This window comes from Acomys russatus, chromosome 24 (genome assembly GCF_903995435.1).
Source record: "Acomys russatus chromosome 24, mAcoRus1.1, whole genome shotgun sequence".
NCBI lineage: Eukaryota > Metazoa > Chordata > Mammalia > Rodentia > Muridae > Acomys > Acomys russatus.
In genome coordinates, this window is record NC_067160.1 from 26,355,366 (window position 1) to 26,377,694 (window position 22,329).

The 22,329-nt window shown below is 44.1% G+C and overlaps 1 protein-coding gene across 1 annotated transcript; it reads left to right on the forward strand.

Moving 5' to 3' along the window:
• The first annotated feature begins 1,799 nt into the window (after positions 1-1,799).
• Wdsub1 (WD repeat, sterile alpha motif and U-box domain containing 1) lies at positions 1,800-22,063 on the forward strand. Its single transcript, XM_051166577.1, has 11 exons — positions 1,800-1,853; positions 4,332-4,753; positions 5,919-6,103; positions 7,685-7,777; positions 9,487-9,580; positions 14,195-14,228; positions 15,637-15,677; positions 15,756-15,862; positions 16,913-17,092; positions 20,189-20,329; positions 21,858-22,063. Exons 2-11 carry the CDS (start codon positions 4,356-4,358, stop codon positions 22,013-22,015), a joined length of 1,431 nt encoding a protein of 476 aa, XP_051022534.1. The 5' UTR covers positions 1,800-1,853; positions 4,332-4,355; the 3' UTR covers positions 22,016-22,063.
• The last annotated feature ends 266 nt before the right edge of the window (positions 22,064-22,329 follow it).

The following is a 22,329-nucleotide window of genomic DNA, read 5'->3' on the forward strand; positions in this document are numbered from 1 at the left end:
AAAAATAAGTTTTGTTTTGTTTTTGAGCACATTAGGTACCTGGCACCACCTTGCATGCTGTGGTTGCAGAGATAAGCAATGTGGCCGAGGTGCCAACTTTTTTTTTTTTTTTTTTTTTTTTTTTGTTGGTTTTTTCGAGGCAGGGTTTCTCTGTGTAGCCTTGGCTATCCTGGACTCACTTTGTAGACCAGGCTGGCCTCGAACTCACAGCGATCCGCCTGCCTCTGCCTCCCGAGTGCTGGGATTAAAGGCGTGCGCCACCACGCCCGGCTGAGGTGCCAACTTTTTTGTGGTCACCAGCAATGGGACTACCCATAGGTGCTGCCACTGTAGAAATCACTATGAAGGTTTCTCAAAAGACTAATGTATGACTTAGCTGTACAACTTAATATACCTGGCAGTCTAATTCCTACCGCAGAGATCTGCATCCTGCTGCATATTACAAGAAATGGAACCATCCTAGATGTCTGTCATCAGATAAGTGGATTTTTATAATTGGTATACACACACAGTAGAACTTTACTTTGCCATTTAAGAAAAAATGAAGTCATGACATTTATTAGAGAAACTAGAAAAGACCTACTAAATAGAATAGGCCAGACTTAGACAAGTGCTGGGTTTCTCTCGTGTAGCTGCTGAACTGTTATTTGTTAGTTAACTTTGTTCTTTGACAACTTTACACACGTACGTAATGTATTCTATTCTGACTACTCTCATCCTTTACCCTTTCTTGGCTCCCCACCCCCACGCCCAGCAACACCCCTCCACGTCTCCCTGCAGAGCTCTTACCCTCCTCCATGTCTCTTTGTGTCATAACCTCCTGAGAGTTTTCCCAGGATCTTCTATGTGGCCATAGATTTAGAATACATTTGACCACAGTGTCTCCCTCTACATGAATCTACCATTGGCCAGTAGTTCACAAGTAAGGAGTGGGCCTCATGAATCCCCTCCCCCGCCCTGCCCACCCACCCCCACTCCCTCACCCCCCCACCCCACCCCACCCCCACCCTTGACTTGACAGGGCCAATCAGCACAGGCCCAGAGCAAGTATCCGCAGCTGCCGTGAGTTTGCGTGCAGTGACTGTGCTGTATCTGAAAGGGTGGGATTTCAAGCACTTTGCTCTGTCTGCTGCCTCTTGAATTCTTTTTTATTCCCCTACCTTACAGTTGTTCGCTAAGCCTTACAAGGTGTGGTATAAACATCTTGTTTAGGGCTGATTCCTTAGCTTTACTTATTCTCGGCTTCTTGTTTGGTTAGCTGGTTAGTTTTCCAAGACAGAGTCTCTCTGTGTAGCTTCGGCTGTCCTGGACTCACTTTGTAGACCAGGCTGGCCTCGAACTCACAGAGATCTGACTGCCTCTGCCTCCCTGAGTGCTGGCATTACAAGCGTGCGCCACCGAGCCTGGCTATTCTCAGCATCTTAAGTGGTCATGAGACTACATTCACCACTGCTCATTGCAAAGAGAGGTTTCTCTAGGGCTGAGAGTAGCATTTGTCTATGATTATAAACATAGATAGTTAGAAGGGCAGTTTGACACTTTGTCGATTAATCTAAAACAACAGTAGTAAGTTTCCCCGAGGACCTATGACCTGTCTAGGCATGGGTTATAGACAGGTTTTTCAGTACTGGGCATGGATACCCTCCTCTGGAGCCGTCTACAAATTCAATAAGAAAGATTGGTTCTCTCTATAACAGTTGTGCCACTGTTACACAGGTGGGCACATCCAGCCTGGCAGGTTGTGATTATAGTTCATAGAGCTTCAGCTAGTTAAGAGTTAATCTTTTCTCTCTTAACAGCTTTCATAGCACCATCTGGCACTAAAAGCTCGTGAGCTGCAGGGAGGTGTACAGGTCAGTTGCAGCTTGGTTTCTTTCTTCCTTAGAGCCAAGAGTGTGCAACAGCGGTAGAGGCCTTTCGTCTAGCTCTGGTGGACAGCCAAGGACTGTTAAGAGCCTGGGCTGTCATGTGGGGTCTCTGACCAACGATTCGTATGGAAGTGTGGTGATTTGAGTATATTTGAATGTTTGGTCCCCAGTTGGTGGGACTGTTTGGAAAGGATTAGGGGGCATGGCCTTGTTGGAGGATATGTGTCACTGGGGGTGGGCTTTGACATCATTCCCAGCTAGCCCTCTCTTTGCTTTATGCCTTTGGATCAGATGTGAGCTCTCAGCTACTGCTCAGCAGCAAGCCTGCTGCTCTGTTTCCCTCCATAATCCATTATGGTCATAGACTCTAACCCCCTGGAAGCGCCAGCCCCAATAAACTTTCTTTCATAAGTTGACTTGGTCATGGTGTCTTCACAACAATAGAAAAGGCACTAAGCCAGGCGGTGTCCCACCTGGCACTGAGACTTTCCCTTAGTAACTCACTCCTCCAGGGCAGTAGTACCTGGTCACGCACATGTTCTCTACCTTTGAAACCTTTACCATTTTCAACTGGGTTTCCATATGGTGCTTGGCACAGCCTTCCCTCATCTCCCCAACCATCGCAGCTTAACCCTTGCTGCCCCAGTATTCCCCAGGCTCTGCTATATTTCGAGCAGCCCATGAGACTCTCCTCTCTCCTCTCTCTTAAAGTTCCCTCTCCCCAGTGTCCCTTTTCCAGTTTCCTGCCTTCCACAGGTATTCCAAGTTAAACACATAAAACTGAAGTTGAAGATAAGATTCTGGGTCTTAATTCTACGTTTGTGTCAAGGGTTGGGGTAGGTGGATCATGAAATTAGAAAGGAGACCACTAACAGAAAAAAAAAAAGAAAAAGCTCAGGAGATGGGAAGAAAATAACGGAATACATGTGACATGAGGCTGGAGAGATGGTTCGGTGGCTAAGAGCACTAGCAGCTCTTCCAGAGACCCTGGGTTTACTTCCTAGCCCCTACCTATAACTCCAGTTGCAGGGCCCTCTTTGGATCTATGCAGACACTGCATTCATGTATTGCACAAACATGCAGGCATGTATACTACACTACACACACACACACACACACACACACACACACACTCTATACACACATATATATGACACACACACATACCTAAGATATACATGGTACATGTTTTATACATGTACTACACAAACATGCAAGCATGTGTACTACACTACACACACACAATACACACACATACATGACACACACACATGTATAAGATATATATGTTATATGTTTTATACATGACATGAAGGCAGATGGGGGTTATTTCCAGAGAGAAGGGGACCAGAGATCAGGAAATTCAGCAAGACAAACTGGATGATGTCACGGTGAAACCTGTAACTATATGTTGGTGTTAAAAATTGAATCTAAAAATTGCCTCAGAATAAACAACAGGAACACCAAAGATTTGTAAAAATGAAATCAATAAATATTGCTGACATTTACAAAAAGGAACCAGACATATGTTTGCTTTGGCAATAGAGAAGAATTTGAATTTTAAGTCTTTAAATTTTGTTTTTGGATTGTGTCTGGTCTGGCTAACTCGATTTCCTTAGCATTTTGGTTTCCTTGCCTCAAATCTTTTGTGTCTCTGTGTAAACCATGACAAGACAGCTTTCAAGACAGCCACATTTTGAATGAGTCTTTGGTCGTCCCCCCCCCCCTCGTCAATAAATCATATCACAAAGCACAAAGCCTTGGCTCTCCTGTGGAGGAAGCAGCTTACACAGTTAAATGTAGTAATGGGGTTTTGTTGTTGTTGTTTTGTTTTTGTTTGTTTGTTTTTCAAGACAGGGTTTCTCTGTGGAGCCTCGCCTGCCCTGTACTCACTCAGTGCTGCCATTACAGGCATGCAGAACTGTGCCTGGCTTAAAAGGGGTAATACCATTTTTGAGTTGAGATGAACAGGTCTGAAGTGAGGCTGGTTTTTAGGTTCCAAAGGCAAAGGGTGTTCTGTTGGGTGGGTACGATTGGCAGAGACAATAAGGCTTGTGTTTTTTGTTTCACCATCTCCAAATTATCCCAGGTAATAAATTATCCTTAAAAAAAAAAAAAAAAAAGAACATGTAAAAATAAAATAAAATTACAAACAAACAAACAAAACCACAAACATGTAGGCCAGGCAAAGTGCCGCATGCCTTTAATCCCAGCACGTGGGAGGCCGAGGCAGGCGGATCTCTATGAGTTCGAGGCCATCCTGGTCTACAAAAGTGCATCTAGGACAGCCAGGGCTGCATGGAAAAGCCCTGTCTTGAAAAAACAAAACAACAACAAAAACAAGATCAAAAAACAAAAACTGAGCACATAGGCACTTTCTTTGGGTAGATTTCTTTTACACAGACTGGGATTTCCTAGATTCCTAGGTTGGCATGTAACTTTGACTGGTTTAAAAACTCGCAGGCTGCCTCACTTTGCGGGAGGATCATGGTCAAGCTGGTTCACACGCTGGCGGATCACGGTGATGACGTCAGCTGCTGCGCCTTCTCATCTTCCCTCTTAGCTACCTGCTCCTTGGACAAAACCATTCGCCTATACTCCCTGAGTGACTTTGCTGAACTGCCACACTCTCCCTTGAAGTTTCACACCTACGCCGTCCACTGCTGCTGTTTCTCACCGTCAGGACACGTCTTGGCATCATGCTCGACAGATGGTACCACAGTGCTGTGGAGTGTGCACAGTGGACACACCCTGACTGTGCTGGAACAGCCGGGTGGCAGCCCAGTGCGTGTTTGCTGCTTTTCCCCGGACTCCGCTTACCTGGCATCAGGGGCCGCTGATGGATCTGTTGTTTTGTGGAATGCACAGTCATACAAATTATATAGGTATGGCTGATTAAACCCTGGCTGGCTTGAATCCTGTTAAAATTAATTTTGTTGTTGTTGGTGGTGGTTTTTTGAGACAGGGTTTCTCTGTGTAGCCTTGGCTGTCCTGGACTGGCTTTGTAGACCAGGCTGGCCTCGAACTCACAGAGATCCGCCTGCCTCTGCCTCCCGAGTGCTGGGATTAAAAGGCGTGCGCCACCACCACCCGGCTAATTTTGACTTTTTATTGTGGTAAAACACACCATTTTAGTTGAAACTAAGTGCAGTACAAACCATAATGTTCTTTACGTTAACAACTGAAGTAATCTAATCTTCCTGTTGGTGTCTGTGCAGCAGGAGGAATGCCAGCTGGCCAACTGTTGCTCCTTTGGGGTCTTAGAGCCGAGCAAGGGGATGCATTGAAGTGATGTTCAGGGGTCACCTGGGTTCAGCCAGCTCAGAAAGAATGCGATGCCTCTCACAGAAGTGGACGCTGGCTAAGGAGGCTTTGCCACTGGTCAGGCGTGGCTCCCACCGTGTGGCACAGCTTCCTCCTGCGTGCGATTAAGGCTGCACTAATTGCCCAGCCCTTATCAGTTTGTTTTCTTACCTGAGGAACAGTGTTGCCAGCACAGTGCCGTTGGCCTCTCTTCCCAAGAGAATCGCTGTGCGCCACATGTTTTTTTTTTTTTTTTTTCATAAAGAATTTATTTGATGCTGGGGCACTAGGCCTTACTGCTATCTGAATGATTTTAATACAGAAATTGAATGTGCTTTTTTAAAAAAAAAATTATAATAGCATGTCTTTTCAGTAAAAGAAAAAGCCATTTTGCGTATTTTAAATATGGCCATTGTTACTCTTGGTTTTTTTTTTTTTTTTTTTTTTTTTTTTTTTTCTTTTTCAAGTTTTGGGTTTCTTTTTAAAGTGCTCATATCGACTTGCTATGCAAGTACAAAGGCATGAGGACTGTGGTAGCTCTGATCCCTGTGATCTAGGCTCGTATGTGTCAGCTGATACATTTAAACCCGCCCTGTACGCTGTAAAGGTCGTGTCAGTGTGTAGCATCCGGTACCCATGCAGTCACACATTCTAGTTTCGTCACAGCCAGCTGCCATGTCAGAAGGGACTGTCATATGAGGTAAAGGACTCGGAACCTCATCACCTCCTTTTTTGCTTTTGTTTCAGGTGTGGTAGTGTCAAGGATAGCTCCTTGGTGGCCTGCGCATTTTCTCCTGATGGAGGCCTCTTTGTCACTGGCTCCTCGGGTGGAGATTTGACCCTGTGGGATGAGAGAATGAGGTGTCTGCACAGCGAGAAAGCCCACGACCTTGGGATCACCTGCTGCAGCTTTTCCTCACAGCCACTTCCTGGTTGGTTAGCTCACTCTTTAAGTACTGGATCCCTGTCTGTATCTCTTATGACTTTATCCTTTGAGTTTCCATTCCATTATTACTACTGAAGGCCTCCTTATTCCATTACAAAACCACCCTTTCTCTATTTTAGATCAAAATGAATCATGAAGAACTATTACAGAAAAAAATTGTCTTTTTTTTTTTTTAAGATTTGTTTATGTAAGAATACCTTCATGTATGCCTACACGCCAGAAGAGGATACCAGATCTCATTACAGATGGTTGTGAGCCGCCCTTTGGAAGAGCAGACAGTGCTCTTAACCTCTGAGCCATCTCTCCAGCCCAAAATTGTCAATTGTCTTTTTTTAAAAAAATCTGTACAGGACAATTTAGCTTGTTACAATAGATTCAGGTTCTTTAAATATGGAATTTGCATAGACTTAACTGTTTCGAGTGCGCACGCGCTCTCCCCCCCCCCCCCCCCTTTGAAACTGAGATAGAAATGGTTAATTTACAAGTTGGGAAAGGACTGGGGAAATAAAGTGGATGAACAGCTTGCTGGGCAAGCCTGGAGATAGAGGCAGGGTTTGGCTCTTCAGCACCACAGAGCACTCTAGCAGTGGTGTGCATGCTCCTGTAACCTCACACTGGGGAAGCAGAGTCGGCACGTAGGAGCCTAGCCAGGTCACCAGGGTCCAAGTTGACTGAGAGATTTTTTTCCTTACAAATGGTAAGAAGCAGTTGAAGCCGCCTGATACTGACCTCTGGCTCCCCTGTGCCTGTGCGTACACAAACATGCACCCAGGTGGAAATAGAAGTAACATTTTGCCTTTACTAATTTAATCTTCCAAAAACTAAGATGTTTCACAATAGAACTAGCTTTTTAAAAGAGACAAGAACTCCTGACTAAACTCTTGGCTTTAAGTAGACACATTGGAGTAGACGGTTAGTCTTGATCGTCCTCTTCCTCCCCCCGGCCCCCAAACAGGGTTTCTCTAAGAAAGCATTATCGAGTGACTTCTGAGATGCCAGCTTGATTTGATTAATTTTCCTAAACTGTGTAATATTTTCCAACAGATCAGCCGGACTGATATGATTTTTACATTTATGTAATTTAGGTTTTCCTCTCGATCAAATCAAATGGAAAATGAATTCTCACTATTATCCCATGTGCATTACTGCAGGCTTTTAGAACTTGGTACTTGAGAAGGCAATTACATTGGCTGTGATTAACCATTTACATTCTTAAAATAACCAACTTTTCTCATTTTGTTCTTTTATCAATGACAGCCTCATACATCTAAAATTCAGTTGGAAGATGGTCTACTTTTGTGGCTAAATATTGGGTTTTATAGCTTTAAGCTATAGCCTAAAAGGACTTTTTTTAAAACAGCAATTTCAGTCGAACGTTACAATCCTATGTAATACCTGTTTAGAAGAACTACTGTAACCATTCGTAGTGTCAGCTAACAAATATTCCTTGCTTACATGGCATAAGTGAGTCACATTAACAGATGTTGGTATAATCAAAACCTTTTGGTTTAAGTGTCTTACCAATTCTTTGTATTTGTTTGTGCTTATTCTGATGTGTTGTTTTTAGGTGGAGAACACGGTCTTCAGGTTTACCGATTAGCATCATGTGGTCAAGACTGTGAAATCAAACTCTGGCTTGTTTCTTTTACCCACGCCTTAGGTATGCTTTAACTGTCTAAAATTATTTGTGACCTACATAAGATTTTTTTTTCTAAAACAACCTTTTAAATTTAAGATACTCTGGATATTTGAAATGATAGTAAAACATTTATTGAGGCCGGGTGTGGTGGCACACACCTTTAATCCCAGCACTCGGGAGGCAGAGGCAGGTGGATCACTGTGAGTTTGAGGCCAGCCTGGTCTACAAAGTGAGTTCAGGACAGCCAAGGCTACACAGAGAAACCCTGTCTCGGGGAGAAAAGAAAAGAAACGTTTATTGAGTTGGCTGTTGTGGCATGCACTTAAAATCCAATAATTACTCTTTGAGAAATGTGGTGAGGGGGCTGGGGAGATGGCTTAGCAGTTAAGAGCACTGACTGCTCTTCCAGAGGTCCTGAGTCCAATTCCCAGCAACTACATGTGGCTCACAACCATCTATAATGAGATCTGGTGCCCTCTCCTGGCCTGTGGGTGTATATGCAGGCAGAGTACTGTATACATAATAATAAATAAATACATCTTTTTTAAAAAATGTGAGTGAGCTCTTAAGTGCCCCGGGAAAGCCTGAATCCTCATATGAACCATTCCCAGTGCGAGTTCTGCAGACAGGTGACGTACAGCTGACTTCGTTGTGTTTGACTGTTGAGATGAACGCTTTAAAGTTCCCCTTGTGTGCTGGGTGGCGGTGGTGGCGCACGCCTTTAATCCCAGCCCTTGGGAGGCAGAGGCAGGCGGATCGCTGTGAGTTCAAGGCCAGCCTGGTCTACAAAAGCGAGTCTAGGACAGCCAAAGCTACACAGAAAAACCCTGACTTGAAAAACCAAAATAAAAATAAAGTTCCCTTGTGTTGTAGAATTTGCCACTATCATAATGCTCTTCTCTGCTCTCCCAGGTGAAACACGTTTGTCCTGCTTTGAGCCTGAAGCCTCTGCTGCTCTTAGAACCTTCTGTCTTGTTAAATGTTGGTGTCTCCAGCAGCAGCTGACACCTCAGCAGAGATCTTAGCTCTCCCCTCCCCATAACTTCTTATAGTTAGTTTTGTATGTTGGCATCGGAACACGCTGGAATCTGTATGCTTACTTTTAAGAGAGTTGTGTGTATTTTCAGTAATTCTAAGAAGCATAAAAAGGACTTTAGAGTTATATTTTCTTTTGTTTGTTCTTTCAAGATAGGGTTTCTCGGTGGACCAGGCTGGCCTCGAACTCACAGAGATCCGCCTGCCGCTGCCTCCCAGGTGCGCCACTGTGCCTGGCTATGGTTGTACTTCCTGAGAGTGCTGACCATGTTGTGGATTTGTAGGATCTGTAAACGATCATTGATTTGTGTACAGAAAGACAAAATGTATTGGTAATGTCATATTTTACAAAACATAAGCACTTGATTTTTTTTTTAAAGGCTTTTAGGCAGTTAGCATACTTTTATTCTATCAGGCACTTAAATTGTGCACACTTCACATGGTTAAAAATGTTAGTGATCATAAAATTGCTCCAGCCTAGTCTGTGCAGAGTATATTACTTAAAAGACTGTCATTCACAGCACTAATAGGATTTAGTGGATTATAAGTGTGTGTGTGTGTGTGTGTGTGTATGTGTGTTTTGGATTCAGGGCCACATCGAAAACGATTACTGATTTTTTATATGAATGAAGTAGTCTTGACTTAAATCGTAGGAATAATCACCTTACTAAATTCTCTTTCCTTGTTAATTACAGGCGTTGAATTAAAATATAAAAGTACACTAAGTGGGCACTGTGCCCCTGTTCTGGCCTGTGCTTTCTCCCACGACGGACAGATGCTTGTGTCAGGGTAAGCTCTAACGAAGCCATTGGTGCTCCGGAAGCAGTGCTCTGTTGCTGCTGTTGTTTTTACACTCATCTACCGTGTGGCCCTGCATGTGCCACAGTACGTGTGCAGCTCATGGGGGTCGGTTCTCTCCTGCCACCGTATGGGTTCCATCCAGGGCTTGAACTCAGGCCGTCAGGCTTGGTGGCACTCACCTTCCCCTGCTGAGCCATCCTACCAGCCCACCCTTTCTTATGCTTCACATTTTGGGTCTTCCAAAATTTTACCCCTTGAGTGGTAAAGTGCTCCCTTAGCGTGGCTAGTTTGTACTTCCTCCAGTGAGCTTAGAAATTCATTGTGATATATTTCTTTTTCTTTCCTCCTTTCTTTTGTTATTGTTTATTTGTTTATTTTGTTTTTTAAAGATTTATTTATTTATTATTATGTATACAGTGCTCTGCCTGCATGTACATCTGCAGTCAGAGGAGGACATCAGATCACATGATAGATGGTTGTGAGCCACCATGTGGTTGCTGGGAATTGAACTCAGCTGAGCCATCTCTCCAGCCCCTTGTTTTGTTTTTTTCGAGGCAGGGTTTCTATGTGTAGACCAGGCTGTCCTTGAACTCAGAGATCCACCTGCCTCTGCCTCCCGAGTCCTGCAGTTAAATATTTCAGCAACAGATTCCCCCTGCATCTCCTAAGATAACCACAGGGAAATTAACACCCATTTCCAAATTAAAGCACCCTTGCTTGCAGCAGGCCAGCTTATGCATCTTTAAGTGGTCTGTTGCTGCAGAGAAAGTTACTCTGTAATCTTAATACTTTGGATGTAATTCATATTTTTTTCTATAAGATGTTCATAAAACTTTTAGTATGTGGTTTTCTGTACATCCACCTTAGTATGTCTACATGTGGGCTAGAATTTCTTTTAAAAAACAAATTGGGGGGTTGGGCAGGGAGGCATGCATTCTGTGTGAAAACCAGAGGAGTGAGTTCTCTCCTTTTACCGCATGGGTACCAGGGATTGGCCTCAAGCCCTCAGGCATGGCAACTGGCACCTTTACCCACTCAGCCAGAGCGTCATGTGCAGCACAGGTTGGCTGGAACTTGTTATATTAGACCAGGTTCTCCTACCTGTACTTCCTTAACATGCAGATTACATAGTGTGAGCCATAGGAGCCAGCAGTGCTAGGAACACTTTTAGCATCCTAAATCTGTGGGATAACGTCCATCAATTTTTAGAAATTCTTACCTCTTCTGCTGTTGCCCTTGTACCTTTCTGTATCTCCTCTAAGACAAATTGCGCCTTCTAACCATAAACATTATCTCTCTTAGCCTTGAATAGTTTTATTTTGTCTTTTTTTTTTTTTTAATTATTTTTTATTTTTGAGACAGGGTTTCTCTGTTTTAGCCTTGACTGTCTTGGACTCCCTTTGTAGACCAGGCTGGCCTCAAACTCACAGAGATCCGCCTGCCTCTGCCTCCCAAGTGCTGGGATTATAGATGTGTGCCACAGTGCTCAGCTCTTCTCCTCCTCCTTCTGTATGCGTGTTTTGCCTACATATGAGTCTGTGTACTACATGTGTTCCTAATGCCCAAGGAAGCCAGAAGGTGGTGTCAGGTCCCCTGAACTTGATCTTACAGATGGTTGTGAGTCACCCTGTGAGTGCTGGGAATCAAACCCAAGTCCTCTGCAACACCAGTCAATGCTGGGCTGAGCCCTCTCTCCAGCCCGTTTCCATCTTTTTATACTTCATTATTGATTTCCCCTTTTCTAATGCTCTCTTCAGCTCCTGGGACACTTTAACAAATTTAATTAATTAACTCTATGTGTATGATTGTTTTGCCTGCATATATGTAAGTGTCCCAAGTGCATATATGTCAGATGCCCTGGAGCTGGAGCTGCGGATAGATGTGATCTACCGTGTGGGTGCAGGGAATCAAACGCAAGCCATGGAAGAACAGCCGGCCCTGTTAACTGCTGAGACACCTCTCCAGTTCCTACTGTGTTACATTTTTTTTCCAGGTTCTAACTCTTTTTTTTAAATTATTATTATTAATTTATTCTTGTTACATCTCAATGGTCTGTGCTACATTTAATAGCCCCCTGACTTTTAACTTTACTTAAACTTTGGTTCTGCTCTTTCTAGTTGGCTTTTTTTTTTTTTAAGGCTTTTTGACAAATTTTGTGATTTCCTGTTCCTGTTCAAAGCTTTATTTTATGAAGCTTGGTTTGAACGCACATGCTTGGTTCAATTACTTTATAATCTTTTTTCTTCATAAAATTTTTATTATGGTTTGACAGCCTATCCTGTTTTCAAATGAAAGCAAAAGCTATGATTACTTTGTTGTTTATATTTAAAAAAAAAAAAAAAACCAAAAACCTCTTAGACACTTTAGTCAGACAAGACTCGATACCCCTTTGTCGTTAACTTTAAGATTTATTGTTTATACGTGTGTGTGTGTGTGTGTGTGTGTGTGTGTGTGTGTGTGAGATGACTATATGAAGGCATGTGCATGTGAGAGCAGGTACCCAAGGAGCCAGAAGTGTTAGAAAACCCTGGTAACTGTGAGCTACCTTGCGTGGGTCCTGGGTGTAAGAGCAGCGCACCATCTCTCTGCTCCCCTCCTGACATTGCCTTGGTCATCTTCTGGCAATGCTAGGGATCTAACTCAGAATGTCGCCCGTGCTAGGTAAGTGATCTACCACTGAGCTACACCCCGTATTTCACTCAGATTGTTGTTTCTTTAGTGAGTAGGAGAATCCTTGTTTTAATTGCCTAAATACTTGTGAGCATTAATATGTACTGTGCCCAGAAAGCTTGGGAGATGAATCCATCCATTTGCCCTTGTAATATTTTTTGTTATGCTGTGAAAGGGCATATGATTCTCTGTGTTCTAGACTTAATGTTGCCTACTCGATAATTTTACAGATTCCATAGCAGTGCAATTGGATGATTGCATTTCTCTCTTTTCTTTCCTGTCCCAAAAGTGTGTGGCCAAATTCAACTCTGTGGGTGTACACATGATGTGCGTACACACACACATGTAAAGTACATGAGTAAATAAAAGAAACTTTTAAGAAGTTTAGTGTCTCTAAATAAAAAGGATGAACTCTAGCAGCAGGACAGGAGGGAAGAGTAGAGCAAAGCCCCCCCAGGAGGTCAGGAGTCCCCCGAGGAGGCCAGGAGCCCCCCAGGAGGCCAGGAGCCCGGGCCTCGGCTTTTCAGAGGCAGCTCAGTGGCGCTCTGACCTAACAGTGGGGGGGGGGTATGCGGTGAGTTTATGCTATGACACTATTTCTGAGAGGTAATGAAAGGTAGAGGTGGGGCTTAGTTAGAAGAAGTAGGTCATAGGGGGCCAGTTCTTGAGGGTCATACCACTTCCTGGCCTCTACCTGTAGCCCAGCGATTCTTAACTCGAGGGTTGCAACCCCTTTGGGAGTCAAACAACCCTTTCATGGGGTGGCATATCAGGTGTCCTGCATATCAGACACATCACAGTTCCTTCCCATTACACTTATCAGTGACAGTTGTCCCGATCCAGTGCTCACATAAGACACTAACTAATTCTGCTTAAGTGACATTGCATCTGATGGTGTTGTCAGAAAGGGGAATTTCCTTTTCATTTTGTTGTCAACCTGACATCCAAGGAATATATATAACTGAGGACCGGGTGGGGGGGGTTGCTTTCTCCTTAAATGTATTATTAAATGGGCTCTGGTCAGCTGCACATGATAATGGCTCATATTCCTTTAGAAGCTTAAGGTGTGCGTGTGTGTTTAGGCTGATGAATTTGTCTTCCATGACATCTTCAATGTTTGGTGTGGTGCTCCTGCCCAGCCATACCTGGGACCCACAGCTCCTTGTTTTTCTTGGACAGTTGTCCACATTGATGTTGCTATGAAACTGGAAGCCCCACCCGCCATGCTGCTGATGTCACTCCTTAGTGTTTGTTTAAAAGAGGCTAAAAAAACGATGGACTTTTCCATAAGAATTTCAGATACTCCTGAAGTGATAACTTGTAATCTACAGAACTCAGGACTAAAGAGAGCTTCTATAAGTATGTCTAATGTATACTTAGTCAATATTTGGCTTGTTTCCTACTGTGGTTTTTTATTTTTATTTCTCACATGCAGGATACATTATATGCTTCGCGTCTTAGGTCTGATGTTTTAAAGCATAATTCTTATTTTGGATTTATGACAGAGGCTCTGAGGCCAGTGTGCATTGCTGGTGTTGAGTCGCCTGCTGAATGAGGAGCTGGAAGCTAAGAGGTGTGAGCCCCTTGGCTGTAGCCCACTCTGTTTTCATAACGATGAGCACAGATGGTTACACAGACAGTGTCGGCGCTTGCCTTGCTGACCCTGCAGTGTGTATCATAGTGGCAGAAAGACTCTTCCAAGGATAGAAAATAAAAAGGCAGCACGTTTTAATCTATTCTGTGAACCATGTGCTTTGTTACAGTGTCACAGCTGTCTCTGTATTACAGCTCTTTTTCCTATAAGAAGAGCCCCACCCAGATGGCCACTCCATTCCAGATGCTCGTCAGTCAGTCCTTTGGCCGTTTCCAAGAGAGTGTACTTGGTTTTTGTAGAGCTTTTCACCTATTGTTTGCTTTTTTTTTTTTTTTAAGGTCAGTGGATAAGTCCGTCATCATATATGATACCGTGAGTACTTCAGTTTTTTGTGTGAACTATTTACACTGTTTATTAGACAGTTGAGCTTCAAATCTATATAAAATATATGTACTTACTTTACTATATCTACTTACTGTACCCAGGAATATTCTATACATTCTCACAGTGCTGAGATAGTAAGATACTCAGGAAAACCTTAACTATCTCAGTAATGTCTTTATGATAGATGGAATTTTAAATATAATCATAGAAAACACAATTAAGGAACACCAGTTTCCAGAAATTCATCATGCCTGGCTCCCATAACATCAGGTATGGTTGACCGTGGCCCACCCATGCTTCTTAGAATACAGGGTACTTTTAGGGACCAGCATATGAAAAAGTAAGTTGCCATAGATTTGGAAAAATACAAGTTTGGGGCAGATTTATATGGGTAAATACTGAGTATAAATAAAAACAAACGTTTTACATATCACAAGGAGCTAGCCCATGAGAATGATCTTTAAGAGAAAAATCGGTGTTGCCTGGCATGTCGTGGCTGGGCCAGCCAGTCAGGGGAGGCATAAGCCAACAATGTTTAGTTACCCACACTGGAGTTAAAGTCATTGGAGGTTCCAGCAAAAATTGGGACCACTCAAGCCAGTTGAAGCAGAGCCAGCTGTTACGGGATGTTTATATTCACCAATGGTTGTTAACATCGGTTTTTACCTGTAAAACAGGTGCTAGTCCCCACTAAATACATCTGTCCCGACTAGTTAATCTGGGAAGAGCAAGCTCAGCTGAGAAAATGCCTCCATCATATTTGCTGTAGGCGATGCTGCCGGGCATTTTCTCTTACTGATGCATGTGAGAGGCTACCCGAGGCTGTGGTACTGGAAGAAAGCAGTCAGGGTGAGCTGTGGAGAGCAGGCCAGCAGTAGGAGTCCTTCATGGCTCTTTCTGCCTCAGTTCCTGCCTGCAGTTCCTGTTCTGACTTCCCTCAGTGATAGACTGTGATTCGGGAGTGTAAGCGAAATCTAGAAATCTACCCTTCCCTCGCCAAGTTGCTTTTAGAAACGGTGTTTTATCACAGGTATAGGATCCCTAACTAGGACAACATCTGCACATTGACTGGCCACTTATGTGTACTCAGAGTATCAAAGGCCATTCACTGGTTCTGCAGTACGGACAGATCAGATACCACAGCAAGAATACACCTTACTTGGTTTTTTTATGCAGTTGGGTTTCTATAAACAGTCTTGGTAAATTGGCCAACATCGGAGGTCACTGTATGAAAACAAGCTCTAAACTTTAGTTAGGGCTGTCTGCTCTCCTTTGGTTGTCACTACGTTTCAATAAGTTAGTTACTAGTGATATATTCAGCATGCGACCCTGTAAGTGAAGCTTCTTCCCTCACTTGCCTTCTGCCTGAGTAATGGTTGTTTTTCTTTTTTTCCAGGGTTCTCAGAGTGTGCTTCACACACTGACTCAGCACACCAGGTCTGAAGTTAATTTCACTTTGTTTTAATGATTGAAAAATTAGCCAGACACTGTGTAATGGCCGTGTTCATTAACTAGGTATGTCACGACTTGTGCCTTTGCACCCAACACCCTTCTACTTGCTACTGGCTCAATGGACAAGACAGTGAACATTTGGCAGTTTGACCGGGAAACTCCTTGCCAAGGTTAGTAAACGACCCCACCCTCGCTTGTTCTCTTGTGCTCTCACAGGACCTGGGTCCTGCTGGGCAAGCGCTCTCTGCAAGCCTCAGCCTGACCAAGCACTGAGCATCCTTAACCCAACTTAGCACTAATCACAAATTTCAGTACTTCTCCTGTGGTCCTGGTGATTGAACCTGAGGCCTTGTGCATGTTAGGCAAGTGCTCTACGCAGAGCTATACTTCCAAGCCTAAACTTTAGTAAACCCTTTGGCATGCTATTCATATTGCCTTTCTCAACACACCATACAGACTGGAATTGAATATACTTTAAAACTAACTTTAGGGGCTGGAGAGATGGCTCAGTGGTTAAGAGCACCGTCTGCTCTTCCAGAGGTCCTGAGTTCAATTCCCAGCAACCACACGGTGGCTCACAACCATCTATGATGTGATCTGATGCCCTCTTCTGGCCTTCAAGGGTACAAGCAGGCAGAGCAACGTATACATAATAAATAAATAAATCTTAAAAAAAAAAAACCAAAAACAACTGACTTTAGAGGATCCTGGGTGAAGGTCATCTGCAGTGGAGTCTTAGCAAATGCTTGCACGCACATTCATGATGTCCACGGGTTTGTACATCGTTTCCATGTGGTGTTAGGTTTTTCAGGTGCATGGCTTGCAGACAGAGCAGGACCCACAGCTTTATTGTGTTGGCGTTCTTTTTTGGCTTCACTACTCAGCGCAGGCTGAGTAGCTTCCTTTTCATCACTGTCAGAAATAACTACATGGTGGTGTTAGTGTGCCGGTGACAGAACAAGCAGAAGTTCCCGTCACTGGTGTGAGTAGTATATAGCCAAGAGAAATGACTAGAAGCGTGGGTCAGTGGTAGAATGTGTGGCCGGTTTGATCCCTAGCACGACGAAAGCAAAACTTGTCTGTCTGCAGTGGAGACGGTCCTAAAGGATCGCGTTTCCTGAGGCATTTGACCACTGCTGTAAGACCTGCTGCTTTCAAGGACGCTCAAACAGCAGACGTTCCAAGTGGGTTGCCGTTCACTTGGCCTGTGTGTTTTAAAGCAGGAAGCGGGACCAATCAGCTGGCGCGGTTAACTGAAGACTGGACAGAGGAGGACGTCTCGGCATGGCTTCGTGCTCAAGGGTTGGAAGACCTCGTCGGTACTTTCCAGATGAACAACATTGATGGGAAAGAACTATTGCACCTCACAAAAGAAAGTCTGGCTGGTGATTTGAGAATTGGTAAGAACAGTGAAGAGGGGCAGTGTGCAGACTCTTGGTGCCCTCCTCTGCTCTTGGGTTTAGCTCCTTTCAGGTCCCTCTAACTATTCCTGCACAGCCCTGTTGCAGGTTAGTTTTTGTAGGAGAATACATTTGTCAGCTTAGAAAGAAGAAAGCACTTCTTCAAGTAACCAAACCTAGTTCATAATTTTAGACACTTACATATTTTAAAAATTGATTCTTGTTCAGACCTTAAAATTTTTATTCTCAAAAAGAAATTTGGCTTTATGTATGTGTGTCTAAGGACATGAATGTAAGTGTGTGCACATGGTGGTGGACGGAGGGCACAGTCTGTTGTTGCTCAGGACGCAGCCACCCTGTTCTTCTGTGACAAGCTCTCTCATTAGCCTGGAACTCACCAGCTGGGGTGAGGCTGGTTGCCCAGCAAGCCCCCCATCCACTCGTCACTGTATCCTCTGCACTAAGATTGTAAACCTGGGCTCTGGGTGTTGAACTCAGGTCTGTATGCTTCCGTGACAGCTCACTGACTGAGGTGCCTCAGTCAAAACGCCTCTTCTAAAAGAGTAATGTTCACACGTGGCTGTGGTGTGTGTGCATGCTTGTGCTCACAGAGTGCCGTGACCACTACTGAATTTTGGAGCATTTTTATCAGTGCTGAAAGAAATCCCAGACCCTACTCCTTTCCATCTTTTGGAACTACTATTTCATTCACAAACCTGCTTCTTCCTGCCACTTTATCACTAGTGCTCACCTATGTGGCCTTCTGGGCCTCGCCTTTCTCCTTTCAGTTGTCATCATTTGATGGGACTTGGGATAGTTCCATGTTTCAGATGTAATGAAGAGGACTTGTATGAAGTTTCTGTATATCCTTTTCAGTGTTACTGTGTACGCATCCCCAGTAGAAATGGTGGGTCACAGGATGATTCTGTGCATGCCCTGGAGGAGCTGTCAAGCCATTCACCACAGCCCCCTGAGGGTACACAGTCCCGCCAGCGCTGGTTGGGGGCTCCAGCACTTGGTTTTGTTGTTAGCGGAGTTAGTACTTGTGGCTTTTCCTTTAGGCTTTGATTTGCATTTCCTTGATGACTTTGGATGTTGCCTTAATGCATCGCGGTTGGTATGGCAACACTCCACCAACTAGGTACTTTATAACTAACAGAAATTGATTCAACAGAAATTGATTTCTTCATCCTGCCAAGTCCAAGATAAAGGCAGGCTTGGTGTCTAGTCAGGAGCAATTTCTGATTTATGGACAGTACTCTTCCTACTGTCCCTTCACCTAGTGGAATGGAATTCAGTCTTTGGGGTCTCTCTTATATGGGTTCCGGTTCTGCTTGTCCCCAAAGCCCCACCTCTTATCTCCACTGTATTATCTATGTTTCACACTTGGTCTTGGCCTAAGGCTGGGAAGCAATGGTGATAGGTTTCAACATAGGAATATTCTGCTTTACAGTTTGGAAAACTGGTAACTTCAGTCATTTAGAAGCAGAATTAGGATGTTCACTGAAACATTAATTTTTCACATCATCCTGAAGCATTATATGTCAAGATTTACTGTGTAGCTGTGATCCTGTGATCCACCTGCCTCAGCCTCTCAAAGGCTAAGATTACAGGCATGCATGGCAGCATATCCTGCTATCCTCTCCACCCCGAGACAGGGTTTCTGTTTGTAACCTTGGCTGTCCTGGACTCTCTTTGTAGACCAGAATGGCCCCTCGAACTGACAGTGATCCATCTGCCTCTGCCTCCTGAGTGCTGGGATTAAAGGTGTGTGCCACAACCATCTTCTGGGGCCATTCTTAAGTATGTTGAGGTATTCTGTTTTATTTTTCTTCAGGATAGAAGTTAACTTTTAATCTTCAAATGCTGTTTTAAAGTTTAAAGAATTTTCTTTAGTGGTACATTTTTAAGAGAACACACCTTTCCTTAAGACAAATTGGGCTGACACAGAATTAAAGTTAGGATTGCTTTTTACATGCTGCAGTGTCTTGCCTGCATTTGTCATTGTGGCTTGATTTCACAGTTGCCAATGCCAGTGTAAAATCCAAATGTGCTTAGCACTCAGCGTATGGGAGCAGCCATGCACTATGTATGTTGGAATGTAAGAAGCCAAAGTAGCATGCCCATCATGTTTGACACGAAAAAACTGTTGCTAAGAGACTGAGCACGGTCAAGCCTCTCGTTAATAGGACTTTTGTAAACGAAGGATAAAGAAAGGGGCTTTAAACATACTTGAGTTTCCATGGTTTTCCCCTAAGAAATAACTCCTTGTGCCATATATTTGCATATGTGATGTTGAGGGTTGTTTGTTTGTTTGTTTTTTGGTTTTTCAAGACAGGGTCTCTCTGTGTTAGCTTTGACTGTCTGTCTTGGACTTGCTTTGTAGACCAGGCTGGACTGAAACTTGCAGAGATCCACCTGTCTCTGCCTCCCCAAGTGCTGGGATTAAAGGCGTGCACTACCAGGCATGCACTACCACGCCCAGCTGAGTTTTTCTTTTCTTTCTAACTAGAACTTTCACTTTTTGATATTTCCTTTCCAAAAATTCATACAAGCCCATAAGACATTTTAAAACTCATTTTCCAGGTTGCCAGGTTTGGATGTGTGTGCCTCAGCACTCATGTGCTAAGGGCGAGAGCCAGCCTGTGGTGCTGCAGGGAGATGGCAGAGCTTACAGAGCTGAGACATGGCGGCATCAAGTTAGGTCACTGTGGTGTCCCCCTGAAGAGGACACTGGGGGCTTCCCTCTCCTCTTGCTCCCTAGACACCAGAAGGCAAATAGTGTCATTACTGAGGGTCCCCACTGTAGTCTTCTGCCTCATGACACGCCAGAGGGCAGTGGGGCCCATGCATCCACAGACTTAGAACAGAACCAAAGTCAACTCTTCCACGTTTTGGTTGGCTTGAGTACTGCGTCCAGTAACAGCAAGCTGATTGTTTAACACAGCACTGAAAAACAATACAAGTCTCCTTCTGGCTTCATGCGTTATTGCCTGTGTTTACATTTTGAAGTTTTGAAAGTTTGTCTCCCTTCCTAGTAATAATTCATTTCGCAGGTGTTCACTTGCCACCTAAACGTAACCAATACTCTTCTAGAATCTCTAGGGCTGCGCAGCAAAGTGCTGAGGAGTATTGAGGAGCTCAGGACCAGGACGGATTCCCTTGCCTCCGGGATCCCTGACGAGTTTGTCTGTCCCATAACTAGAGAGCTTATGAAGGACCCTGTCATTGCATCAGGTAAGGGTGCTGGCGGCCAGGCTCCGGGTGTGTGCTGTGTGCCACACCGGACAGTGGGGCACTCATCACAAGCTTAACAACTGCAGCCTTATCAATAAAATGGACTTTTTCTTGCTCAAACTATTGTTACAACTCAACATTTGACCTTCAAAAAGGGCATGGTGGCACATGCCTGTAGTTCCAGCAGTGGGGAGACAGGATTGCTACAAGTTTGTGGTCAGGCTGGGCTACATAGTGAAATCATGTCCTTTAAAAAAAAAAAAAAAAAAAAAAAAAAGCAAATAGTTCAAATAAACCTTTTTACAACTGGGCAATATACACAGCATTATTATGGTCAACTAGTGAACTACAAGTCAAAGCCACACCTCAAATCGTTGATGGCTTAGTCTCACAAAGATGGGAAACAGGGCTGGAGAGATGGCTCAGTGGTTAAGAACTTTGTCTGCTCTTCCAGAGGTCGTGAGCCCAATTTCCGGCAACCCATTTACACTGGAATCTGATACCTTTTCTGCCATGCAGGTGTATATGCAGATAGAGCCCTCATATACATAAGATAAATATATCTTTTTTTTTAAAGTTGGGAAACAAACGTTGGCAAAAAGGACAGAAGTCTTATTTTGCTGGTGGGAATTTAAAATGGTCTGGCTACTGAAACAAACTTGGCAGTTTCCCAAAACTTTACAACATAGTTCTAACTCCTAGGGGTGTGTGTGTGTGTGTATCCAGGTTCATGAGAGAAGCCAGGCACAGACAGCAGCATTGAGAATACTCTCAAACTGGAAACAGTACAAGTTTGCTTCTGTCAGTAGAAGAAGCCATACATAAAATGTACAGCCAGACAATAGAATGCAATTAGCTGACACGATGGAACCACAGCTGAGGTGCACGCGGTGGCTCCAGGCTTACCATGTCTGTGTGGGAGAGGCAGGAAGATGGCAAGTCCACCGCGTTATTTGCAGCAGCTGTGGGTACTGTAGATTTAGCATAGAGAGGAGCGAGCTAAGCAGTGAAAGTCCTAGATCACAGTCACCCAAACAGGTGCTGGGCTTATGGCTTTGCATCCCTTGCCCACCTCAGACTCCAGTCTTCACATGTGTGGAAGCAGTTTAGCATGAACATGGCATAAAAATGGTAGTGATTCCTCTTCTCCGCACCACATTTTTCTGTCATCTTTAAATCCAGTGCTGTTTGATACACTGAAGGGTTTTGCTGAGTTACTCCAGAGGCTCTTTTCTTCCCTCATCCTTCACACCACTCTACCCCCACCTTTTCTACCAAAGCGTCTGAATTTCAACAGGGCTCTGGTGTCTGCTGTTGTGTTTCAGAGGCGCAAGGTAAGTAAGTATATGGTGGCTTCTGTTCCTGCGGCCGGTACTTTACAGAGCACAGCCCGCGCTTGGCACGCCTTCAGGGCTACGAGCCAGCTGCTGTGGCTGGTGTGTCGGGCAAGGCAAGGAGTCTGTTTAACTGCCGGTAGACAGCTGCTTGTATGTGCCGTTCCTTACCTGAAGCGGTGTACTCTTTTCAGATGGCTATTCCTATGAGAGAGAAGCTATGGAAAACTGGATCCACAAAAAGAAACGCACGAGCCCCATGACAAACTTGTTTCTTCCTTCGCTGGTGCTGACACCAAACAGGACTCTGAAAATGGCCATCAACCGATGGCTAGAGACACATCAGAAATGACTCTGTTCATACGGCATCCGATGCACATTTCAGTGATGCCCTTCAAATGATTCAAAATGCTAAGCAGGCATTCCAAAAACAAAACGCAAGGAAAAGACAAAGGTTAAAGTCGGTTACTTTTAAAAACTGTCAGTTATGAGCCGAGCAGTGGTGGTGCTTACTTTTTAAATCCTAGCACTCAGGAGCGAGAGGCAGATGTATCTCCTTGAGTCTGTGACCAACCTGGTCTACAGAACGAGTTCCAGGACAGCCAAGGCTACACAGAGAAATTTGTCTCAAAAAACAAATAAAACCCCAAAACAAAAAAAAGTCAA